A 23,038-nucleotide genomic window follows, 5' to 3' on the forward strand; every position below is an offset into this window, starting at 1 on the left:
TCAAATATAAGTCAGTATTTAAAAACCAATAACAACTGTTTCTCGTATCTCACAGAGCATCACTTATCCCAGCTGTCATTCACAGCTCTGGGACTAAGTAATGCCTGTCCTATAGCAAGTATTTGTGAAATCTACCTTACAGAGGCCATCCTCTGCCCATTTCTGAGCAGTGTCCTCTGCTCACAGACGTGATTCTGCAGAGTTGTTAGTGTAATATGGTTCAGTCATGGTTGGACTTGATGATCTTTAATGTCTTTTCCAACCTGAGCGATTCTATGATTCTATCTCACAGAATCACAGAATCACAGAATTGTAGGGGTTGGAAGGGACCTCCAGAGATCATCGAGTCCAACCCCCCTGCCAAAGCAGGTTCCCTACAGCAGGTCGCACAGGTAGGCATCCAGGCAGGTCTTGAACATCTCCAGAGAAGGAGACTCCACCACCTCCCTGGGCAGCCTGTTCCAGTGCTCCGTCACCCTCACTGTAAAGAAGTTCTTGCGCATGTTTGTGCGGAACTTCCTATGCTGCAGTTTCCAGCCGTTTCCCCTTGTCCTGTCTCCACTCACCACTGGAAACAGTCTGGCCTCGCCATTCTGCCCCCCACAAATCTGGTCCAGGGAAAAAGTTTTAACACTTTCAGGATTTGCACCTGGGAGAGTTGCCAGGACCATAATGTTCATCTTTACCTGCAGTCTGAGATGCTTTGTGCACTCTGAAGGAATTTTGTTGTCCAGTTTCCCCTATAATCTTCTTATAGTTTTGCAATAATGCTAAATTTGATGTGAAAGCACTAAGTGTTCACGCTCTAGCAAGGAACAAGGCATCCTACAAGACTATTTAATGCTTCTTTGGGATCAAAGTGAGCCAAAGTGAAATTAATCTACTCTCAGCTTTAACCTGCTTTGATCTTTTTCCTTTTTTTTCCTAATTGGTGTCTCCAGAGAAGACATTCTTTCCTGCAAAGCAAATACTGTTGTTGTAAAATACAGGTGCTTCTTCAAGTGATTTTCATAAACCACTCCCTATCTTTATATTTTCTTCTATATGAACATGCTTCCTTCCTGTGTGAAAACACATTATGACCTTTAAAGTCAGTAGGGTTCATCAGTCAAACCTCATAGGTACCCAAGGTAGCCAGCGTGCTTCTGCTCAACCCCACAGCACTGTGTTTTGCATCCCAGGCTGACCCCAACAAAATGAGTGTGACCATACAAACATGCAGCACTCACACCCACACCACAGCCCTCTGTGTGTACGTATCTTAGGAGGGAGTGCCTGGCTGCCAGCTCATCCTCTATTGCTTCCCCAAGCAGCGCTCGAGATGAAGCCCTGATGAACACCACTGGTTGTCTTCTCTCCTGAAGACTTCAGTAGATGCTTTGAGCCCACTTTGTTGAGGTCTCTTTGGAAATTGTGAATGCATGGCTGGTGATCTGCCTGATTAGGAAGTATGGACTGCAGATGCTCCATAACATCTATGACCACGAGGTGCCTGGAAAAGGACTGCTACCTCCGAGCCCAAACTTATGGTGCCTCACTATGCTCACCAAGTGTTGTTTCACTCCAAAAGAAGCAAAATGGATTCTTTTCCCCGCACCTTGATCTGGTGTTGAAACTGTTGCTGATGAATCCAAAGTGATCTCTGCCTGCTGGGATGAAATCACTGAACCACCTGGCCCAACCTGTCACCCAGCCCTGGTGTTAACTCACCTTATCTGCCCTCCAGAAGCATCCCAGGCTTGTGATGGAAGAGAAAGATGGGAAGAAATGAAATATCATCCCCTGCTCCTGCTTTTCCCAAGCTGAGTGAACATCACCTTGGGGTTTCCCTGGTTCAGAGCCATTGGCATGCTGGAAGGGAGGGGAGAGCACATCTGTCAGACACCTGAGGTGGCTCAGCTGGAGAGAGAGATACCAAAAGCACTTCATAAAGGCTCCAGCAGGAGAATGCTTGGTGGGAGCTGGCTCTGTCAATCAGTTGTTATCCGGTGCCTGGGGCTATTGCATTAGTCAGCTAAAATGGGGCTTAATGCTTCCCTAGTTTACACGTGCATGAATTTTCCTAATGTCAATTATGGTTGTATGTTGCCTAACCAAGGGCAGTGTTTGGTCCATAAGTTGTTTGCATGCCCTGTAATTTATGGGTTTTTTTGCGTTGTGTAAATAACCCAATCAACTGTGTTGTTGGTTGCAAAACATCTTTTCCTGTAATTACCCTGATTGTTTATGCCATGGTGATGTCCTTAGACATTAAGCTGTGTAAAAAGACTTATACACTCCAAAAGTGTAAATGGCAATTAGCTAATTTCATCAGGTGCTGATTAAGATGGAATCTTTGTGACATTTGAATGTTAGTCTTTGGTCTGCTTCCGTCTTGTTGAAGTACTTAGGTCTCAGTTGTTAATAGTAAATCTGTCTGGGGACAACCCAATGGAAATCAGTATATACCTAATATGTCAACATTTAGCTCTCTCATAGAAACGTTTCCTTTGTAGTAAAACTGTAACTAAGAGATTGTCATCTGTAGAATGTTCGCCATAAAAGCATCATTAGTGGGTTTACACTTACAGTGTCATGCCTTTGGCATGGAATGGCCTTTAGCTAGAAAACAAGCTACTTGAATGCAAATAAAGTACTTGCTCAGAACCACAGCCCATGGAAATGGCCTGTCATTCCCTAGTTTGTATATCAAATATATCCTCACCGATGCACCTTTTTGAAACAGTGGTTTCTTGCTTGGTTCTGTTCATTTTAAGCTGTCGCCAGTGGCACCATGCCAAATTGCACTAACAAATACTCTGCTGTGATAAGAGCAGCCTTTCTCAGCATCATAGAGGCCATCTGGGGCACCTGGTGGACTTCTCACCACTACTTGGCGAGCTGAAAAAAGAAATGTTAAAGAATTCAACCCATGTTTCTGATCGACAAGAATTTATCATGGTGGCAAGTGCAGCTCAGTTAAGTGTGGTGTTATCAACAGTTTGGAAGAGAGGGAAGTGAGTATGAAGATTCAGCAGAGAGCTAACAAGACTGGGAATACCAGAAGGAGCTGTGACCATCATAATGGTTAAATCATAAACAGAGAAGAAGAGGATAGATTCAAGTTGCAGAAACTGGATCAACCCAGCAATTAGCTGAAGCATTATTTTGAACATTTTAAAGGCTTCAGCATGTATCTGCTGTTAAATACTGATAGGCGTTGCTGAACTTTGCCCTAGGCAGCTCTGCAGACGGTTTGGAAACAGTGAGATGGATGGCACAACCTCTGCCTGTTTCCTGGATGTGCTTTGATTCATGATGGACAGTGAGTCACGGAGAGTGATGGCACACAGAACTGAAGTATTTCTGCATGACTATAAGAAGCTGTAAGTCTTAAATCATAGGCCTACAGTGCTTGCTGCTTGCACATTAGAAGACAGTTTACACTGTGTTGCATAGTTATTTGTGCTATATGAAATACTTCTGTTATCTTCATTTCATATGGTGATTAAAATGGCAGTTGCTTTGGGGGCTGGTTCCTCAGCTAGTGCTGAGCCTAGACTTGGGAAATACAACCTGTTAAAATAATCTTTAAGGTATTTAAAGTCAGCTTCTTATTCTTCTCCATCTCTTCCATTTTAAGGTCCACAGACCACATGTGATGAAAAAAAAAGTAAGATGTCTACTTTTTTTTTGCCATAAGCCAGATGTCACTCAGGTCATGGAAGGTATTTCAGAAATGCTGTGTTTGCCATCTTTCATGTAGAAGTGAGAACTTGAGCCCAGTGCCAAAACTGCATCAGGTGTATCCAGCAGTCACGCAGCCTTGGTGTTGGTCTCCCACACTTACCTTCACTGAGGATGATCTGCAGGGCGCTGCTGGAAAGTATCTCAACCTGTGCAACTGAGCTGAGCAATTCTTCATTTTTTGCTTCGTATGAAAATCTCTGATGATGGCTACAGAGCTCTCTGAAGGGTTTCTGCAGTGCCTGAAGCTAACCCCAGCTCCTTTACACTATATCACCTCAAACTAGTCTATGTCTGCATCCTCATTTTTCTGCATCTTCCATGATATGTCTACAAACAGATGTGAAAATCTTCATTTTTTAAAATTTCTCTTTATTTTTACATTCAATGCATGAGGACAGGCAAGATGAGTGTTCATGACAAAGTATAAAGCCATATGCTGTCCCCAAAACAGTAAAAGATAAAATGTGTAAGAGTTTAAAAAAGCATTTTAGAAATCTCGCATTTCCAAAATTCCTCGTTGCAGAAAATTCAAATCTTTGTTAGAAAAGTGGAGTTCTGCATCCTTGTGCACGAAGCCATATTATGAAAATACATAGGTGTTTCTCATCTTTATTTTAAGAAATCTGTCTCTGCATTACTAACAATCTTTATGTAACCTACTGGTGGAGCCAACAGCCTCCGTAATACACAGTATGCACAGTTACAAACGATTTTAAAAGTTATATTACAAATATACAGTAGTTCCTTTTTACATTTTAAACATCGTGTGGTTTTCAAATACGTATATATAACACAATCACAAGCCTTTTTCTGTATAACTTATGAAAAGTTCTGTACACTCAAATAATTATAAATAAAGTGTAAATAGTTTTTGTTAAGAGTGGGAGGGACGTTTTCCAGGACATGTTGTGCTGTCAAGTGTTAAACAGAAGTCTGTTTTGGAATCTGCCTAAAACAATGGCACAATATGGCCTGAAGTTCACCAGCAAGGAGAGAGGAGGGCACAAACTCGATACATCCTAGGGGAAAGTTAATGAGGAACATGAAGTACTGATATGTCTGACTATAATTTTTACCCTGATTCTTCTGTAAGAATTGCTTTTCCTCTGATGTTTTGCTGAGAGTTATTATCACTGCTCTTGACAGCTTTACTTCAAGACGCAAGATAAGGTGCATGGTAAGAAATCAGAAAGAGTAGATGGAAATGTTTCCTGTTTCAATGAATGGTCAATGGAAATTCAAGATACCTTTGAAAGAATTCCGCATTTTTCACATATTTTCTCTTTTTTTTTTTTTTCCCCCACTAAAACAGAGCATGGGAAATGGAACTTAAAGAAACGCAGAATGTGAAAGAATCCAGAACTGTGAAAATAAAATGAAGAATAATTCCACCTTGAAAATGAAATGCTGACAAATTTCTGTTTGAACTATATGGAGAAAAAGTAAATTTGAAACATAACAGTTTGGTAGAACTCCGTTCTCTGTTATTAAACCCACTAAGAGCAGAACTACACCAGAATTAAATTATTTTGAAAATGTACTCTGATGCTAAGCATTTTGTCACTGGCTCATTATTGCAGAAACAGCTGGAATCTCAGCATGAATACAATTTGCAAACATGTTTCAAGCAGCTTAATTTGCTATTTTCAATGCGAGCTTAAAAAAGCAAATGAAAAAAATTTTCCCTTTTAAAACATGTACAAATGCAGCCTACTAATCCTAGTTCGGCAGAAAACTACCAACTATTCAGAAGTAAATGTGTTATAGCAGCACTGAGTGGCTATGATAAACTAAGGGTCCTCTCAGTTTTTCCATTACAGACTTAATCTACAAATCAACCATGCAAATCGGCTTTACATGATACTGATTGGCCTACACTCTGCCACATGATCTTTTTTCCATTAGTGGTTGGACCTCAGGTACTATCCCATGCTCACTCATATTTAAGTTACTAAAGGCCAGCAGAAGTACTCAGTGTGTCTTTGAAATGCTCTTTTTCTGACGTTGAAATGATACCTTTTGTCAGCCCATGATTCAGTGCTGTCTCGTAAGCATTTACTAAACAATCAGTAATTTCAGGCCTGAGCACAAGCAGCTTTACACCAAGTGCTATACTACCTCTGGATTGACTACGTGTGCTGATGACTACACTACCTAGGGATTTTATTTGGAATTTGGATTGCTACATACAATTGCCAATAAAATTCACATTATTTCGAAGGTGGGTGGTTCAGAGCACGCAGTGACCATGCAGAAGGAACGCTCATTTCTCACCTGTTAATGCTGCTGCGTGTCCCACTCTAACCATAGTCTGTTCTCCAGGTTCCCTCGTTTGTAGCTCTAAAGCCAGTCTCCACTCCTACATTTAAATGCCATGTTGTGGCTCAGTCCCAAGTTGCAGACAGATCTCGTGGTGTCAGCCTGGAGTTGGGCAGCTCTCTACAGGCCTGTGCCAGTCACTTGTCCTCCATCCTGCACCCTCCTCTAATTGTGCCAGGACAAGTGCTTATGGGATTACTCAGTGGACAGGATGGGGGAGGACCATCTAGAGAGACAGACAGCCATGCAACCACACCCTGAGTCCACAAAGCTCTTTCATAGCCACCCAGTGTCTTCAAACCCAGTGTTTAACTTCAGCAGGCAAAGTGATCAGCAATTAATGTTTGGCCTTTAGTTTGAGACAACAAAAGACAGCAGCTCCTGTTCTTGTGTTAAAAGAGACAAAGAGCTCAAAATGGGCTTATGCATACCCTTATGCCAGACTAGGACTCCCAGAGCTCCTGAGGCATGTCCCAGAATTTCATTTTCCTCCACACAGACAACAGATTTTGTCCATATTTGGAATATTGTTTCCTATTTTGACCACTGAACATAAGCCAATGAAAACATTTGGATTTGTTTTCTTTTTTACTTTTTTTTCTTTTTTCATTTACAGAACCTTTAGGGTATCATAAAGTAACTTCTACTGAATAAGCCAATAGGCCAGAAAGGTTGTCCTACAAGCACATTGTTGGGTTGAGTGGTTTTTAATTAATCACGCTCCTTTCATCCCTCTCTTCATAGGACTACATCAAGATTTCTTTTGGTTGCAACTGATAGCATTGGATGAAGGTACCACACAGTAGATGCTCTGTAAGCAAATCTGTCTTTAGCTTTTCAACTGATCGTAGATTTTCTAGGGACTCTGTCAAGCTTGCTTGACTCCATTCCTTGATGAGTGATATATCACTGGCTGCAGAAACCTAACAAAATATTCACTCTGTTCTCAGTGCATTGTTCAAGGTAGTTTTCAAGAGCCTGACTGTCATATGCTTTACCTCTGCTATTATGGGTTGATCCGCTACTATAAGGCTGTGTTGTTTGTGCCTGTTTTTTCAACACAAGCTGCAGCTGGAGCCCTTCTTACACCTCTTTCTTCATCAGCCATTGTAATGGTGTTTTCATAAACCTCCATAGTTTTTAGCTGATTATCTTTGGCACCCTCCTGTTCTGCATTGACTTTGCAGCACTTGCAGAATCTGCAGCAATGCTTCCCACAAAAGGAGAGTGAAGACATAATCATATTGTCCCAGGGCTCTAGGGAGTGCATCCAGACGGGTAGGAAATCCCAGTTTTGAAGCTTCTCAGGCAGTGAATGTGGCCGCCTTGTCTGCATAATATTAACTACAATCACACCAATAAACAGAGCCAACAGGGGAAGGCAAACACCCAAAAGGACTGGCCAGCCCGCCAGCGACAGACCAAATACAAACAAAGGCAAAAGAAAGAAGCAGACGAGAAGATAAAATATAGCAAACCATCTGTACTTGGCTGTTATGTTTCCCAAGCTTTTGCTCATGCGGATTGGCAGCCGGGTAAAAGGCAGCGGGTAAAACAGGATAATCCCAGAGACATTGAAGAAAAAGTGGCACAAGGCAATCTAAAAGCAAAAAACATTTGAAAAGTTTATTACCTCAAATGACATAAAATAGTCCTACCCACACAGTAATAACTTCCAGTGGTACTGACTTCATAGTTTCCCTTCCCTTGCTCCTCACTTTGATCTTTTCTTGTCTTTGCTTCTACTTTACTGCTAGACCTTCCCTAGCATGAGAAAAGGACTTGGAAATACCTGACACATACTAAAGATCAAAGATGATAAATAGGTCACAGCATCTGAAACAAGAAAACAAGCATCTGAAACAAGAGAAGCCCAACGGAGACAAGATATCTCCCTGCAGATGGAGAAGTTTTAAAATGCAACACTGTAATGAAATAAATTGAGTCTACCACAAATAAAGCTGGTAAAGCAAGCAATTCTGAGCAAGGAACTTACAGATATTAGTAGCCTTCAAAGGGGGTTACCTAAGAGAGTTGTCAGATTTGGGCACAGAATTCTAAGATGTTGAGATTCAATGCTCTGCAGTCAAGTGGCCAATCCTGCTGGATTTCCGAATGAATTCAATCAGATCAAGCTAAACTTAGGAAAGATTTTACTACATATTGATATGCTAGGAATGCTTAACAGAAGCTTTTTGCTGTAGTAGTTGAAATTAGTACCACATATAGAATCAAGCTCAATATCCAGGACATATTTTGTTGGGTTTTCACTCAGAAAAGTTGCAGCTTCTAAATAAATTCAAGGAACCATTGGTTTATACTGACCTGTAATGAATACTTTAATGTACTCCCTGGGCTTGCTAAAGCTGCAAGTATAGCTGTTGTGGTTGTGCCAATGTTAGCTCCTAGGGTGAGGGGATAAGAACGCTCAATGCTTATAACACCGATGCCTAGAAGAAAAGAAATGGCATTAAGCAGTTTTAGAATGATAAAGAAGCTAAAATGTGGGGATGAAGAATAAAATACTGACAACTTACCAACAAGAGGTGTAATAGCAGATGTGAAGACAGAACTACTTTGAACAACGAAGGTCATACCAGCCCCTGCAAGCATAGCCAGGTATCCAGCCAGCCAAGTAAAAGGAAATGGGAAATCTAGAAAAATAGAGGGAGGACAATGCCTTTAGAATAACAAAACATTCCATGCAAAATCATATAACAGAGAAAACCCTACTAAGCATTCTGAATGTATATATACTGTTTACATGTTGTCTAAAACAAGATTGGAGGTTAGAGTCAGTTCTACCACTTTAATTTGCCCTCTTATTTGTATTCTCTCCAGCTTTCCCCCACTGGACACACTGTGAGATGGATGCTAGCCTAGGTAGACCTTTGTACTGACCCAGGGCAGTATATATGCTGTAATACAATTAGGTACCAGACATGTTTCCACTGAGCTCAACTCAACACCTTCCACCTGTCTAGAGTTTCCTGGTTTTGGCAACCAGGCATTCGCTATGTAGATGGGATCTTCAAAAGGCTCTGAAGACCGTCATACTAAAATCATAAGGCTCCTACCTGGTTGCAAGTTGAACATCTAATCATTCATTTGTTACTCTTGCAAATAAAAGCTAATCACACTGATTAGAGAAACTAAGTACAATGCTCCCTTGTAATCTGCAGACTTATGACTTAGCCAAGAGGTCAGGACTTCCTCAGCTGAGATGACACAGAGAGATTCTGAGCAAATCACAAATGAACAGTAATTGGCCACTTTCTACCCAATTATTTTGATTTGGGCAGTGATCTTTGCCCAGGAGAAGACAGAATGGGGACCACTTTGTTTTCTTCCCCATGGCTGTGAGCCCTCTCATACAATCAGGTGCACGCCAGGACTGATTTTCACTGGTGCAGGTTCTGAAGTCTCCATTCGGTGGAAAATGGAGAAAAGGCAGACAAGTGGAAAGCCAAACAAAACAAGCACCCTAGTTTGCACACAATGAAAGCAAAAGCGAAAATCACCTGGATAACACAGGCAAAGACAGAAAGTATCAATATGCAGGGCTGCTTATCTTACTGAAGAAGTTGAAGAATGGAACGTGTCAAGTAAAGGAAATTAGATCAAATAATCTCTACGTACATTTGTCAGACTTACTTTAAAAGGAGCATGCAGACCTTGTGTGCAAGTAGGCAATCATGATCTCAGCACATCAGTGCTATCTTTTGGGGATGTGAAGATTACATTTCTAACAGCTATTGATTACACATCAGAAAGAGAGCCTGGACTTTAGTCTCTGTTGCTTTTAATCTGCAGTTAAATAGCAAACTGTTCACTAATAAAAATTTTTAAGGAAGAAAATCACATGCTGAGCTGAAGAAATATTTAGAGGCAACATTTCTGGTTTAATATTATTTTCTTGAAACTATTCTGCAATAACAGAACAGAGGATGTCAGTAAATGTACCCAGTGCCCTTGCTGTTACTAAGAACAAGCTTCAGGGGAAGCAGGTAATTACCAGTGTTGATCGTCTTCTTGATAACACTTGCTACTTGTCCTTTAAGCACAGAGTTTAACAGCTTAACGATCATCACCAGACAGGAGCAAAGAACAAGCAGGGACAAAGCCAGAAGTATGAGACCGATGGCAAGATCAGGCAGGTCTGATTCTGTAAAGAGATGCCGGCCTGGAAAAAAAGAAAAGGAGAACAAATCGGCCTAGTCTCTCATTTTTGTTTCTGATCCCAAGGCCAGCTCTGGTTTTCTTGCACAGCCTAAGAAAATGGGACCAGAGCACACATGGCAAAAATTGAAACTGCTATCTCCTTAGCTGCACAAAATTTGTGTCTGAGAGGGGCTCTTACGTGACACTTTCATAAAATATATAGCAGGCACATCTACAGAACAGGCAAAGTCTGGCTGACCACGTACAGCTTTGTGCATGGAGGGAGAGTACAACAAAATGTATGAAATCGTGATGTGCTCCTAGCTGGGTGATGGGTCAGCAAGAGATGGCTGTGTGCCTGAGAACTGCTGCTGAAATTCCTGCACAGCGCAACTAGATGGAGATATCCAAGCACCTGCTACAGCAAAGTGACTGTAACTGTAGCACCAAGTCACCTGAATAACCAGGGTGACGTGATACTGAAGACCTCATTTACTGATACTAGGGGGCATGGAAAGAGATCCATGTACTGCCAGATACAGTGATGATGCTGGTAACTCCAGCTGAATAACAGAGCACAAGCTGTTCTGACTGCAGCGATAGAAGTATCTTGTGTACACATGCAGGTGAGTGCCTCGATACTCCTCTACAGTGGTCTGTTAACACTGTTAGAACAATATATATTTCTGTAAAGGTATTATATCAAAGGCAAAATGTTTCTACTACTTACATTTAGTGATGTATTCTGTTTCAGATATGTTTTTCAAGGTCCATGTCACATTTCCTTCTGACCAACAAAGTTCAGGAGACGTGCAGTTCTCTGAAGGTGGAATTGTGACATTCTGCAGTGTCTAAAGATTGCCAGAAAAAGCAGTTGTTTCAGGCAACTAACATTCATTAAGAGCTCATACAAAATTCTAGGTTTTTTTACTGCAACCAAGAATTCACCAACTAAAGGCAGATTTGTAAGCTGGAGTGTAACTCAATTGTACGCTGTTAATGACATGGCACATTTTCTTCTATTCGCCAAATAAACAGCTGTGCTTTCACTCAAGTTGTTCAGCACAACTTTTAAAGGTGAAAATATTTCCCAAACCTGCTACATCATTTCAACCATAGCACCATGTTGTCAAGAGCTAAGAAGCTTAATAACTGATTTCAGGGTTCATGGAAAAAAATTCACATCAGGTTGCAGATGCGGGACAAAGGCATTCCTTTCCAGTCAGCGCCACAATTTCCTTGGATCAAAGCAATTTCTACCTCTTTACTGTCAGCTTAACTGCAGTTAATTAACCAGAGGCTGTGGAGTCTCCTCCTTGGAGATCTTCAAAAGCCACCTGAGTGTGCTTCTGGGCGCCCTGCTCAGAGTATCCCTGATGGAGAGGGGTTGGAAAAGATGGTCTCTGACCACCTCATCCATTTGGTGATTCTGTGATTCTGAAATGGTGTGATGAGCATTGCACAGGACTGTGACTCAGATTATCACAATACTAGTGCAGTATCTGCTGCTGAATGAGCATAGGTTGGTCACAACACCTTTGTGATCCTCTGCTTTCACATGTGTAGAAACAGAGATGTAGATGTGCAGCTACTACTTTATTTTCTAAAGCTCAAAGATTCTCTAAGAGCTAATCATTTTCATCATGACTAGTACTAGTACTATTGACTTGAACCTGAATTTCTCTTTATGAAATACAACCTTGCTTACAAGAACTCCAGCTGATAGCCCAGATGACACTGAGTCCACAAGTCCTTATGTAGATTAAGAAACTTCCATGACTGAACTGTACTTCCCCATATCAATACAGCTAACAGCAGAATGGACTCTGAACTACACGCTGCCAAACAGGCATTATCTGTAAGATATGTTGGAGTGATACTGTCTCAGAAATGGGGAAAGAGATCACATCAGATCCTATTTTGTTGCACCATTCACATTCCCCCTCCAGCTGATGCAGAGCAGCCCAGGATGGACAAAGCCAGGGATGGCCCCACCACGTCAGGGAGCACCTAGTCTCCAGCCTTCTGAAAACATCACAGTTCTCTGAAATTCTTTCAGAGAATGTGGTATCAAAGCAGCTTCATCAGACTGAAATGTCTGTCCTTATCTTTTGCTTTAAATACATTCTGCATACATTCCTCCTTGATGTAAATCCATTTGATTATTTTTGCCAGAAATTAATTTAACTTTCTAGGAATGCAAATCAGTTAAATATCTTCCTCTTCCCCAACCAAGCTCAGTTCAAACTTGTAGGGGTTTCGTGTGACTTTGTAATTTGATTGCACATTGGGGCTGTAGTACATAGCCAAAACGCAGTCGCCTACAGAAAAATTATCTGTGTTGAAATGCAACCTTCAGCCTATGCTCCCTGTGCCATCACTTGCCTTCTAACAGTGGGAGGACTGCAGGAGGCTCAGGCCCTGCTGAGCTTGCAAGTGCAGCAAACAGGGCAACCAAGAGCTGCCGAGGGATTGGAAGCAGCAGGTCTGCCCCAGTCTCTGCCTTACCTGGGATTAAAGACCCAGTGCTTCCGCAGGGTAACCCGAGCAGAGTTTCACATTAGCATGGCTCTGCTCCTACCGCTATCTCCCATAGCTAGCATTTCACTGGCCATCCGGATAGACATTCAATAGGAGCTGGGCTCCTCTGAAAATGCAAGCACTGAATTTTAATCTCTGCTGTGTGTCCTCAAGTATCGTGTGCATTATGACTTCAGGAGTTAGTTTTATATACACATTAACAAGTAAAGGTCCAAGATAATGCTTTACTTTTAGTTTAGCTGAACAACACAAATCAAACACAGCTCCACGGCCAACCGAAGTACTCGTTGGTGTCACTCTGGGCAACAACTTTCTTCATACTGCAATGTTACACAGGTGAAGATCAAACGATTTTAGCTCCAGAGAGGCTTTGTCTGAGGATAGTTTTTCCAAGAAAGCTGAAGTAACCAACTGCCAGCAGATTACTCTTGCACATATTAGACTAGGTGCTCAGATCGGATAGATGAATGGTGGCAAAAAAGAAAGTTTCTTGGTCCTCCATTGCAGCTTTTTGCACTTTCAGGGAGTCGATAAAAGCACCAAGTTTAAAGGTATTTGATTGTGAAAGAAGTGAAAGGCTTGGCCCCAAACCACAAATTCTGATAAGCAGGGCCCTGCATGGTACAGTACCTAAAGCATCCAAGTCAGCTCACCACTGGAATACCATGTTTAGTTTAAGTGATGAAAACGCTAGATCATATTGTGTTCATTCTTCTGCTGCAAAAAATACTCATTTAAAAATCTAATTTCACATTAGTATTAGCCAGCTACAGATCAGTAATATCTTTCCTAAGGAGCCTGACAACTAATTTAACATAATACTCACCACATTGGTTTCAGTTACGCACCAAATCTTTACCAGGCTTTTGTTTTTTGCTGATTCGTCATTAGTAGCAATTGCATTTATTACAGATTTATCAAGCTTTAAGGAAAGAACAACAAACAGCATTATTTCAACTTGCATCATACACTTTTGTTCAGCTCGACTCAAATAATAACTTTCATTGGAAACTGAACCATGTAAACCACCCAAGACGATCCCTAACACTGGAGCTGCTGCCCAACAAGGAAGAGGGGCTTTACTGCCAGAGAAGGTTAAATTCTACACCAAATTCTCATTCTCCCCAAATCACCCACACACATATCTCAGCCATTTTATTCAAGCAGCTACACTGACATAACTGCCTAAACATGTTTACTGCCATTTTAGGAGCGGCATGCAATTCATCTGGCCTCCAGCTGCTCCTCCAATGGTGTATAAGTTTCCCATAATTTATGCTATTTCTTCAAGTCTTATGCAGATCTTCCGGACGTGCCAGGTTGCCTCAAGTAGCATTGTCTGCCAGTGCCTATTCAATAGTCTGACACTCTACCCATCCTATGTGTCACCTGCAATCCCAGCCCTCCTAGTGAGGTCCGTCCTCACTAAGGTGAAATGTGGGGGAAATAGAAATGGAAAATATGGAGCTAGGGCTCTCTGTGTAGCAGCTTAATTTAAGACCTAAAAAGCTTACCTCAATGATGAGCTTTGTAAAAGGGTCTGTGATGACTTTTAGTAGCTCAGGGGCATCATCACCACTTTCAAGATGAAAGGACTCAACTATAACATTGGTGAGATGGTAAAGATAGCCAGAAATGACTTCAATGGGCAACAATGCAAACACAGCAAGCCAGTTAAAGAAATCATGAATTGTTGCCCCAGCAAAGGCCCTAGAAATTAAAAAATAGAACTGCTTTTAATTAAACAATATGTGCACAACTTCCACTTAAATATGAAATCATAGAAGTGGAGATGAAGCCAATCTCAAGACAGGCATTATTTCACTTCTAAGGTCCCAGAAAATGGCAGCTTTATTACAGAGCTCCACATTTTCTCCAAACTGTTAACCAAGCAAAAGAGTCAGCTAAGGTCACTGAAACAAGAAAAAAACTAGGAAAGACAAGTGATCCTTAACAGAAGGCTGCTAACAGTACGCAGTTGAAGAGTGGCTGTATAGCCTACATTCATCTTACCTCTCTCCTATTTTTGATATTTTTTTGATCCTGAAACAGGATTTGCCTCCAGGACTTATTCTACCTGACTCATGCAGAAGTGGCTCTTTGCAGCCCTCTCACATGTTCTTGCAAAATGCAATTTTGTCTTCCCAGCTTGTCCTCCACAACCTGAAGAGCCACAACTGTTTCCTCAAGGGCACTCTTTCCCACATTCCTAATAGCTGTTTCCTAATAGCTCTTAATTCTGTGCAACCTGCCTATATTTGTTTTAAAATATAACTCCTTAAATTAAGCATTGAAAAGGAAGAAAACGTGGAGGAAATATTCCTTGAAATGGTAATCCTGCAATTTACGTTCCAAATTGCTTGAGGAGAAATTAGGTGGAACGCTCAAAGTAGGACAACAAAAGTATTTAGAGACCAAAGTGGTTGTTAAAGGTTACAATGAAATCAACTTATTTAACCTTTTTTTTTTACCTGGCCCAAAACAAATGGGCTACTTTGTCACTGTAGTTTAAGTCCAACACAAACAAGGACAGCAAATCTTGTAGAAGTATGCTTTGGTACTTCATATGTTCAGTATGTCATAAACGATAAGGTACCAAAGCCCCATATCCCTCCCAAGTTTGCTGCCACGAACTCTCAATGATAATGCCAAATGGCAGACTTGTTATAACATGACTGCCAGAACACATCATATTTTCTATGGTTACCATCTTTTGTCTGTTGTAGACTTCCAAAACTTTGAACACTGATGTCTCTCTTAAGTAGAGCAATCAAAATAGTGTAATATCAATCTACTAACTCCTATAATTAAGAGGTAAACAAAGGTGGGTGATGTCCTGGAAGCTGTCTGAAACTTTATCCTTGTGTAAGATCCTATTAAAAATTATGGACTTTTATAAAACCACAAAAATTTGAAGGAACAATACGCTTTTCTTCAAGTATGTGAAACCATACACCTAGGTATTCTACTTTGGCCATGGCAGGAATGATGACAGCTTACAATTTGCTATCCTCTGAAAGAAAATCACAGAATTAACTTCTTTACTTCCTTATGACAAAGAAAAACAGGATCCTTTTTTTTTTTTTTTTTAAATATCTCCATGGAGATTTAGAGGTCATAAAAGTTGCTTTAGAAGTTTGCTTGCAGCTTTCATAACCAGACATTCAACTTCTGGACAATAGAAGGATTGAATGGCTGTAGTAGAAGAAAACTTACTAAGGCAATATAGAAGCAAATTTACTAAGAAGGAAGAAAAGCAACTTTTCAGATCTAATGTTTAAGTACAATACCTTCTAAATTCATTCCTGTCCCCGGCTTGCATGAGCGCCACAATTGTGTTTGTAACTGAGGTACCAATGTTTGCCCCCATAATGATAGGAATAGCTGATTGTACAGTCAGCACTAGAAAGTAGAAAATGAAGCATTGAATGAAAAAAAATGAGATCATCTCTGAGCTATTTGATCCAGTAAAAATTAACCTATTTAAGGCCACAGGAACAGACTCTCTTCAATGTCACTGGAATAAGGTACTCCATTGCAGATATGTTTGCTTTAACCACGCCCCTCAGGAACATGCCATTCCAACAGTCTCGTGATCCCCGCTGTAGTCCCTTGTTATCTCTTTTCATCAGACATTTGATGGACAGAGCAACTGTCTCTTCTTCCCCAGGCATAACCCTCTTTCTAAAGAATTTTGAAATGTTGCCAGAAACAAAATTCTGTAACTGGTTAACACAAGAAAGGTATGTGGATACTTCCAAACTTAGTACATTCAATGCCAATGTTTCCAGTGATTTTCACTGCAGTTATGAACATTATTTCACTGTTTTCTGCAGCAAATTAACTTTATCTCTCTCTCTCTTTCTTTTTTTTTTTTAATATCAAAGGCATCAGCAGTGAAAGTCTTCCTGCAATCCCTACTCTTAAATTCAATGCTTTTACAACTTCAACACAGGTGGGGACAGTTACATGCTGCACCAAGATTTGTGGGTGATTTCCAGGAAGACACAGCAAGCAGACTTACGTGTAGAGGACACCATGCTGACGATAATGGATGAAGAAGTGCTGGAGCTCTGGACCATCACAGTCACCAAAACTCCTATCACCAGCCCCGCAACAGGATTAGAGAGCACTGAATCATCTTTAAAAATGTCCCCTGCTGCTTTACCTACCAAAATATATTCTCAGTGAGAGGAGTACAAGGTGAAGTCAATAGGAATTAGAAGAGCATTTAATAGAAGACCATGCAACAATTTAACACGATACATATGCATGCATGCTTGCAAGCAGAAAAATGTACAAGGTGATGTAGCCCAAGGATCCAAATTCAGGTTCTGAAGTCTCAGTTTATCAGTTATATGCCTTATATTCTCTCATTTCAGTGACTACACAAGTTCCAGTGAATTCCACAGAAAACCATATAAAACTAGCAAAAGAGTAAAGACTGTAGAGTAAAAAAGCACATATGCATAGATTTAAATGCTATTACTGCCTTGATGATTTTCGGTTACCATGTCAAGAAGAGTTGTTTTAATAATTCTGAGTAATACTGTTCCTGTAGCTTTCTAGGTTGCCAAAAATCCAGAAAAAAATTCTAAAAAAGCTCACATATTTATTTGATAGCCACTGCTGAATCCATGAGCCAAATTCAACCCTTAAAGAAAGGTAAATGTAAAATTATATTTCAACAATTTTCATCTTTGAATGACTTAGGGGACATTTCAGTGCTGAATGCTTCTGTCACTAAAGTAACAGAGCTTCCTAAGAAATTGAGATCAATTTCTTCGTCGACAGCTGTTTGGAAACTTAGAAACAAAGGTCCTTTCACACAGAGGAAGGTCAGTCTTCACGCAGAGATACTTCCTTCTAAACCTACATCTCTACACATAAATCTGTCATATGATCTTTAAGAGTGATACTTGCAATTTAGTGATTCAGATGAGATTTACTGCCCCATTCATAGCTTATTTTTGATACTTTAAATGTATTTTCATACCTCCTACTAGTTGAAAAGCAGAGCTCAGTATATCCAGAGAACACACGAACATGTAGAGTAATCCAAGCAACATAATAAACTTTCCTATTCCATAGAGTACACGAATAATCTTTCCTTTTCTATCCAGTTCTGTAAAACAAACACATTGTGCATAAAGAAACATGTTCATTTATCTACTGTTCTCTCCAGAACAGTTTAGTGCAGAAGAAGAGGCTATGGAGCTAAGTACAGTGTTGTGACTCCTGCATGTAATTAAATCCAAAATTGCTCTTCTTAATCCAGATTTTAACTGCAGAAGCAGACAGTTCATTTACCTAATGAAGTCTTAGACTGGCCCTTAGTTTTACACATTCATCTTACTGAATAAAGAAAGTTCAATATGAGCCTGAAAATAAGATCACACTACTTTCAGATTGTTTTCCATATATCCCCTTGTGCGTTAAGGAGGGTAAGCAGTATGGTTTCCAATTCCTTATTAGCAGCCAGAATGTCATATCCCAGCTTCACCACTGGGGAACATAAGACAAAGTGTAAAGTCTACATCTGAAAACTGCTCAAATCCTAAATTCAGACATCAGAAATCATGGAAAAAATAAGTGCACATAACTTATTTACTGAGAAATGTCTACCTGACCACTTGACTCCAGTGTCCTGCAGTTCTGGCAGAGCCCATGGGTCTTCTTCTTGCCTTGTCTCATCTATCAATGCTATTGTGGAAAATGCAGGTTGAATTTCCACTTTGTTTCCAAGTGAAGCCACATTCCCTGATGAAACAGAACATTAAAAATGTTTTAATTATTTTATCTCTTCTCCAAGGAGCCTCAAGCATACATATTTCTGTAACCTGCAGGTCAACACAACTTACCTTTGTGATTTTCTCCTTCTTTTCCAGGCACGTTCTGGTTTTGTTTGGAGGAATCACCAATATAGTTATTGGTTTCAGGCTTGTCTACCTCAGGCCAAGGAGCCATGATCTGTGACCAATAAAGTAGATAGAGCTGATTAAAATTTGTGTGCAGTCAACAAATACAGCTTACAACAAGGTATGTGAAAAACATGATTAAAAGAGATGGAATGGAAGCAACTTGTCTTCGAACACAGATTTTTACTGATCTTTCTGAATTATTCCTTTATTTGTGAAATAGATATCTTAATTAATTTTGAAATCACATTGTTGATTTCATTTGCACAATTTACAAAGTTTTATATATATGTATGTCTGAATTTTTGTTCACTTTCAACTGGCATGAAAGCCAAGTTTTCTCTTGGCTTAACCTTGCAAACCTTAAGCATTTCTCTAACTCATTTTATCTTCCTTCAGCAAAAAGCTTTACTTTCTTCCATATTCAGGTTTTGACATATTACCAAACTGGTAATTCATTCTTCTCCTACTTTGGGTGGTCAAATATGCTTAAAAAAAATCTTCTTGATGCCTTTACTGGTTCATTCCTATGGAAGGGTGGATGGCAAAGTGATCCTGGACAATTTGAAGGAAGACCCAAGCCCAAGAAGCTCCAGAGCAATCCCTGCTGAAGGACCAGACAAGAGCATCATCGAATAGCAGTGGCCATTTTCAGGACTGTATTTGCAGGTCTGTATTTGCAGCTTCAGTTTCAGTCAGCTCATACAGGCTCTATTTGTGAACCGCTTCCTTTCTGACACCGTTTTAAGTCAAGCATTTAGAATTCATTGTAATATTGTCCAATAATCAAACATCATCAAAATAAGAAATCATGTGGCCAAATCCTGCTGGTCTAAGTAAAAGCAGAGCTACAAGAACATGCAGCAGTCCAAGGCCAGGCAAAATCTGAGGAGGCAGATGTTTCTTGCACCAAAACTTGGAAGATTCAAACCATTTACTTCAGCAACACAGGGAGCCAGAGAGGGGCAAGGTGATCACAGGGCTCCTAGCGATACATGATAATATTTTCATGCTCCCAGGCTTGTAATGCCATTGGTTGGCCCAGCCAATATGACCCAAAATCCAGTGGAAAGAACGGGAGAAGTGAACCCTACACAGAAAAGTCTCACCACAGGACCTGTTTCTTCCACCATCTCCACCACCATGCCTGCTGGTTGCCATATCTTGCACCCACATGGCTGAAACAAAGGTGAGCACATTTGCCTGCAACATTCCTCATAAACAAAGCACCTGCCCCCAACCTTCAAGGGCAGGTGTCCATATCATACACCCATAAACAAGGCTCGGCTATGGTTAGCAGCCACTCTTGGGGAGTATAATTAATCATTTGTTTAATCACAATCATTTTGGTAGCTGATGTTTTGTCCCTGCCCATGTTAACAGCCACACATCCCTACTCCTACAGCTGGGAAGGAAAAGGCACAGACAACACTAACAATATACCACTGTAGCAAGTTACTGTTTTCTGCTACTTCCCATGTTAAGAATTTCTACCCTTCCACATTAGCAGGAAGGGTAGCAAAAGATCATTAGCAAAAGATATACTTTTGCACATTTGTTATCAGTGGCATGAGATCCAGCGCAGTTCCTAAGACACGCCAAGATCTCAGAATAAATGGAGGAAAATTGCTCTTGCTTGTTTCAACAAGGTTTTTCATCTGCATGGAGCAAATTCTGGTATTTTCATCCATGCCAGAACAACCTCCAAGCCCCACCTGTGCCAGAACACCTCAGTCTTGTCAAACAAGTTTTAGTCATACACATTCAGCATTCAAAGAGCTATGAAGAAGAAGTGTAACTGCTCAGCACAAATGCTCCTTAAGTGAAATGCAATCATGAAAATGCATTGGAAAATCAGGTACAAAGTTGTATTGCCAACGTACTCCTTGCCACGGAGAAATACAGGATATACTAAATAGCACCAGTCCAGGAGGTCATCAGTATTTTTACAGCTCTTTTGATAACGGAAATGAAAGATTCAGCCTGCATGACTGGAGTATGGAAACTGAATTGATGCATTTGTTACAGAAACTGGAGCTTGAAAACTTTGGCAGAAAAGCAACCTGTGGTTCTCCTACATAAACTCTTCCAGCTCAAGAATTCAGCAAGGCATCTTAATAAACATTACTCATGTTCCTGAGGTGCTCAGGATTCCACAGGTACGTCATGTATTATTATTGTTTTTGCTTTATATGATTAAATACACTAGAATGAGGATTGAGCACTTCTGTGGTACAAGTTTTTTTTATAATTATGTTTATATAATTATTCATATAAGTCCTGGTCAACCTCAGATTTGTTAAGGTAGACTTGAGTAGTGGACACCCTAACAGCATTTGCCTTGTGCGGCTGGGCTTGCAGTGGTGTTCCTTGAACCCCAGTTCCACACAACTGCTATCAGGATGGACAGAAGCATACCTACACAGACCCCTGCAGTGCCACCCAGACTTCCAGCTTTCTCCAGATCCCAGGTATTGTTAAACAAAACAGCAGAGAAGATAACTTATAGCTGATAACTTACACCTGATACTGCAGTTGTCAGAGTCCTGGCCACAGCAATTTACTGTTAATTGATTGCTGCACTACAAGAATGCAATTTTCCCTTCAAACAACTCTTTCTTGACCTCAATACAAATGTCAATATCTTGAGAAAAACATACGGAAGACAATCCAGATGTTGTGGAGGTGCACAGAGTGACGAGGCTGCCCACATCGCTCCCTGTCCCTTGGATTAGTTGACGTCAGTCCCAGCACCATTGTACACTATGAAAACACCAATAATAGTCGTTTCCTCTTGAGCACTGATGACAACTGTGAAGGAACATGTTAGAGAATGTGTAGAGGACAGGCCTGTGCCCACACAGGCTGCCAGGAGGAGCTCAGCTACGCCCTGGGCACAGGCTGGTTACGCTGCTCAGTGCTGTGCTGAAACAGGAGCCTGATTTCACCCGAAAGTGGCAGGTCACAGCGCACTATGCATATTGCAAAGGGCTGAAAGCTAACGCCATGAGGCTGTAACCCAGCCTGTGCCAGCAAGCCGTGCGGCAAAGCCTCTCACACCACGGCACAGCAGGTATAGTCTTTCCTCTCCTTCGGAAAATGCTAACTGCATATGACGTCCTTTCTGGCTGCAAAGGAAACTGAAACCTCCTGCTCCTCAGGGGGAGATCAGCATAAATGGAGGGAATAAATGCTGCAAGAAAACGTGAGAGGTATGAAGTCAGAGCCATGTTCTCTCCCTTACTGCTGCATGTCAGAGTTGAAGTCCAGGGAAGGACAAGAGCGACGCTTGGCGTCACGCAGCGCCCACACTGCCGTCCCCAGCCACTGCACAGCTGTAACAGTGCTGCTGCTGTACGGCTCTGTGTCAGTGCTATTCTGTCTTAAAGCAGCAACAGCGACAAATCTGTTTATTTTGTTGGGCTTAACACAGAAAATATGAAGTTCCATTTGCACATGCCTGGACGGTATTGTTTGTACCTCTCCACCCGTGACCATCCACTCAAAGGGCAGGTTGTGAGAACTACAGAGCTGTGAGCCTGGAACACATCTCACCTACGGGAACAGACCCAACAAAATCAGGTTTTTCTGGGGAAATAAAAAATCCCCAGATTGCTTAAGCAGCTCCAAATCAAGCTTTGGCTTCAGCGAGACTCTCCACACTTCTCTCCCAGCATTCCCACAAGCACATACCACTTTTTGCCATCCAGACCATGCTGCAGTTTTTTTAGGCATTTACCAGCTAATCTGAGATCCAACTGTACAATTTAGTAAAGATTATATGCAACACATATTTCATAGCAGTAAATACACAGCTAAACAGCAATCCTTCCTATGTACAGTTGGAAGAAATACAGCTTTTCCTCAAAATGTATCATCTCAGACAGAGAAGCAAATCATATTGAGAGGGGGAGGGAAAGACCTTAGCCAGCACAAATTAATTTAGTTTCTTCACATTACTTGGCAGTTGTACCCTAGTGCCCATTGCAGCCACAAAGCCCCAAGTGCAGCAGAAGAGAAAATTGGGTAAATAAATGCCAGATAGCATCCAGCCTCAGAGCAAACCTCATCTCTGCCCTGGCACCTCCTTGGGGCTTTTTTTCTGAATAAGACAGCAGGCTCAGCCACTGTGTGAGTTTTCAACTAATGTAGCAGCAAATGAGAAAAACAAGGATGTGTGAAAGCTGGAAAAAACGTCAGCATCGTACTCACTGCTCTATTCCTATGCATCTCTGACTCTTTTTTTCTCACATCTAACACATGGCAAAGCTAAAAAATAGATAAAACTAAGAAGAAAACTGATGTCTAAGCTACTGCAGAGAGAAAATAAATCCCAAACATTAGTTTTAGCATTCACAACCGGCAAAGCA

At 41.0% G+C, this 23,038-nt stretch overlaps 1 protein-coding gene across 1 annotated transcript; it reads right to left on the reverse strand.

Annotated features, from left to right (window-relative positions):
- Positions 1–7,072: 7,072 nt before the first annotated feature.
- SLC34A2 (solute carrier family 34 member 2) lies at positions 7,073–18,720 on the reverse strand (the record flags this gene model as incomplete). The annotated part of the gene is made up of 12 exons (XM_079535022.1): positions 18,612–18,720; positions 18,376–18,510; positions 17,747–17,875; positions 16,775–16,918; positions 16,041–16,152; positions 14,265–14,460; positions 13,577–13,672; positions 10,940–11,060; positions 10,064–10,231; positions 8,586–8,702; positions 8,374–8,498; positions 7,073–7,648 (listed from the first exon to the last, which is right to left on the reverse strand). The coding sequence occupies exons 1-12, from the start codon at positions 18,715–18,717 to the stop codon at positions 7,073–7,075; spliced, it is 2,025 nt and encodes a 674-aa protein (XP_079391148.1). The 5' UTR covers positions 18,718–18,720.
- Between the last annotated feature and the right edge of the window lie 4,318 nt (positions 18,721–23,038).

This window comes from Tetrao urogallus, assembly GCF_951394365.1.
Source record: "Tetrao urogallus genome assembly, chromosome: 4".
Taxonomy (NCBI): Eukaryota; Metazoa; Chordata; class Aves; order Galliformes; family Phasianidae; genus Tetrao; species Tetrao urogallus.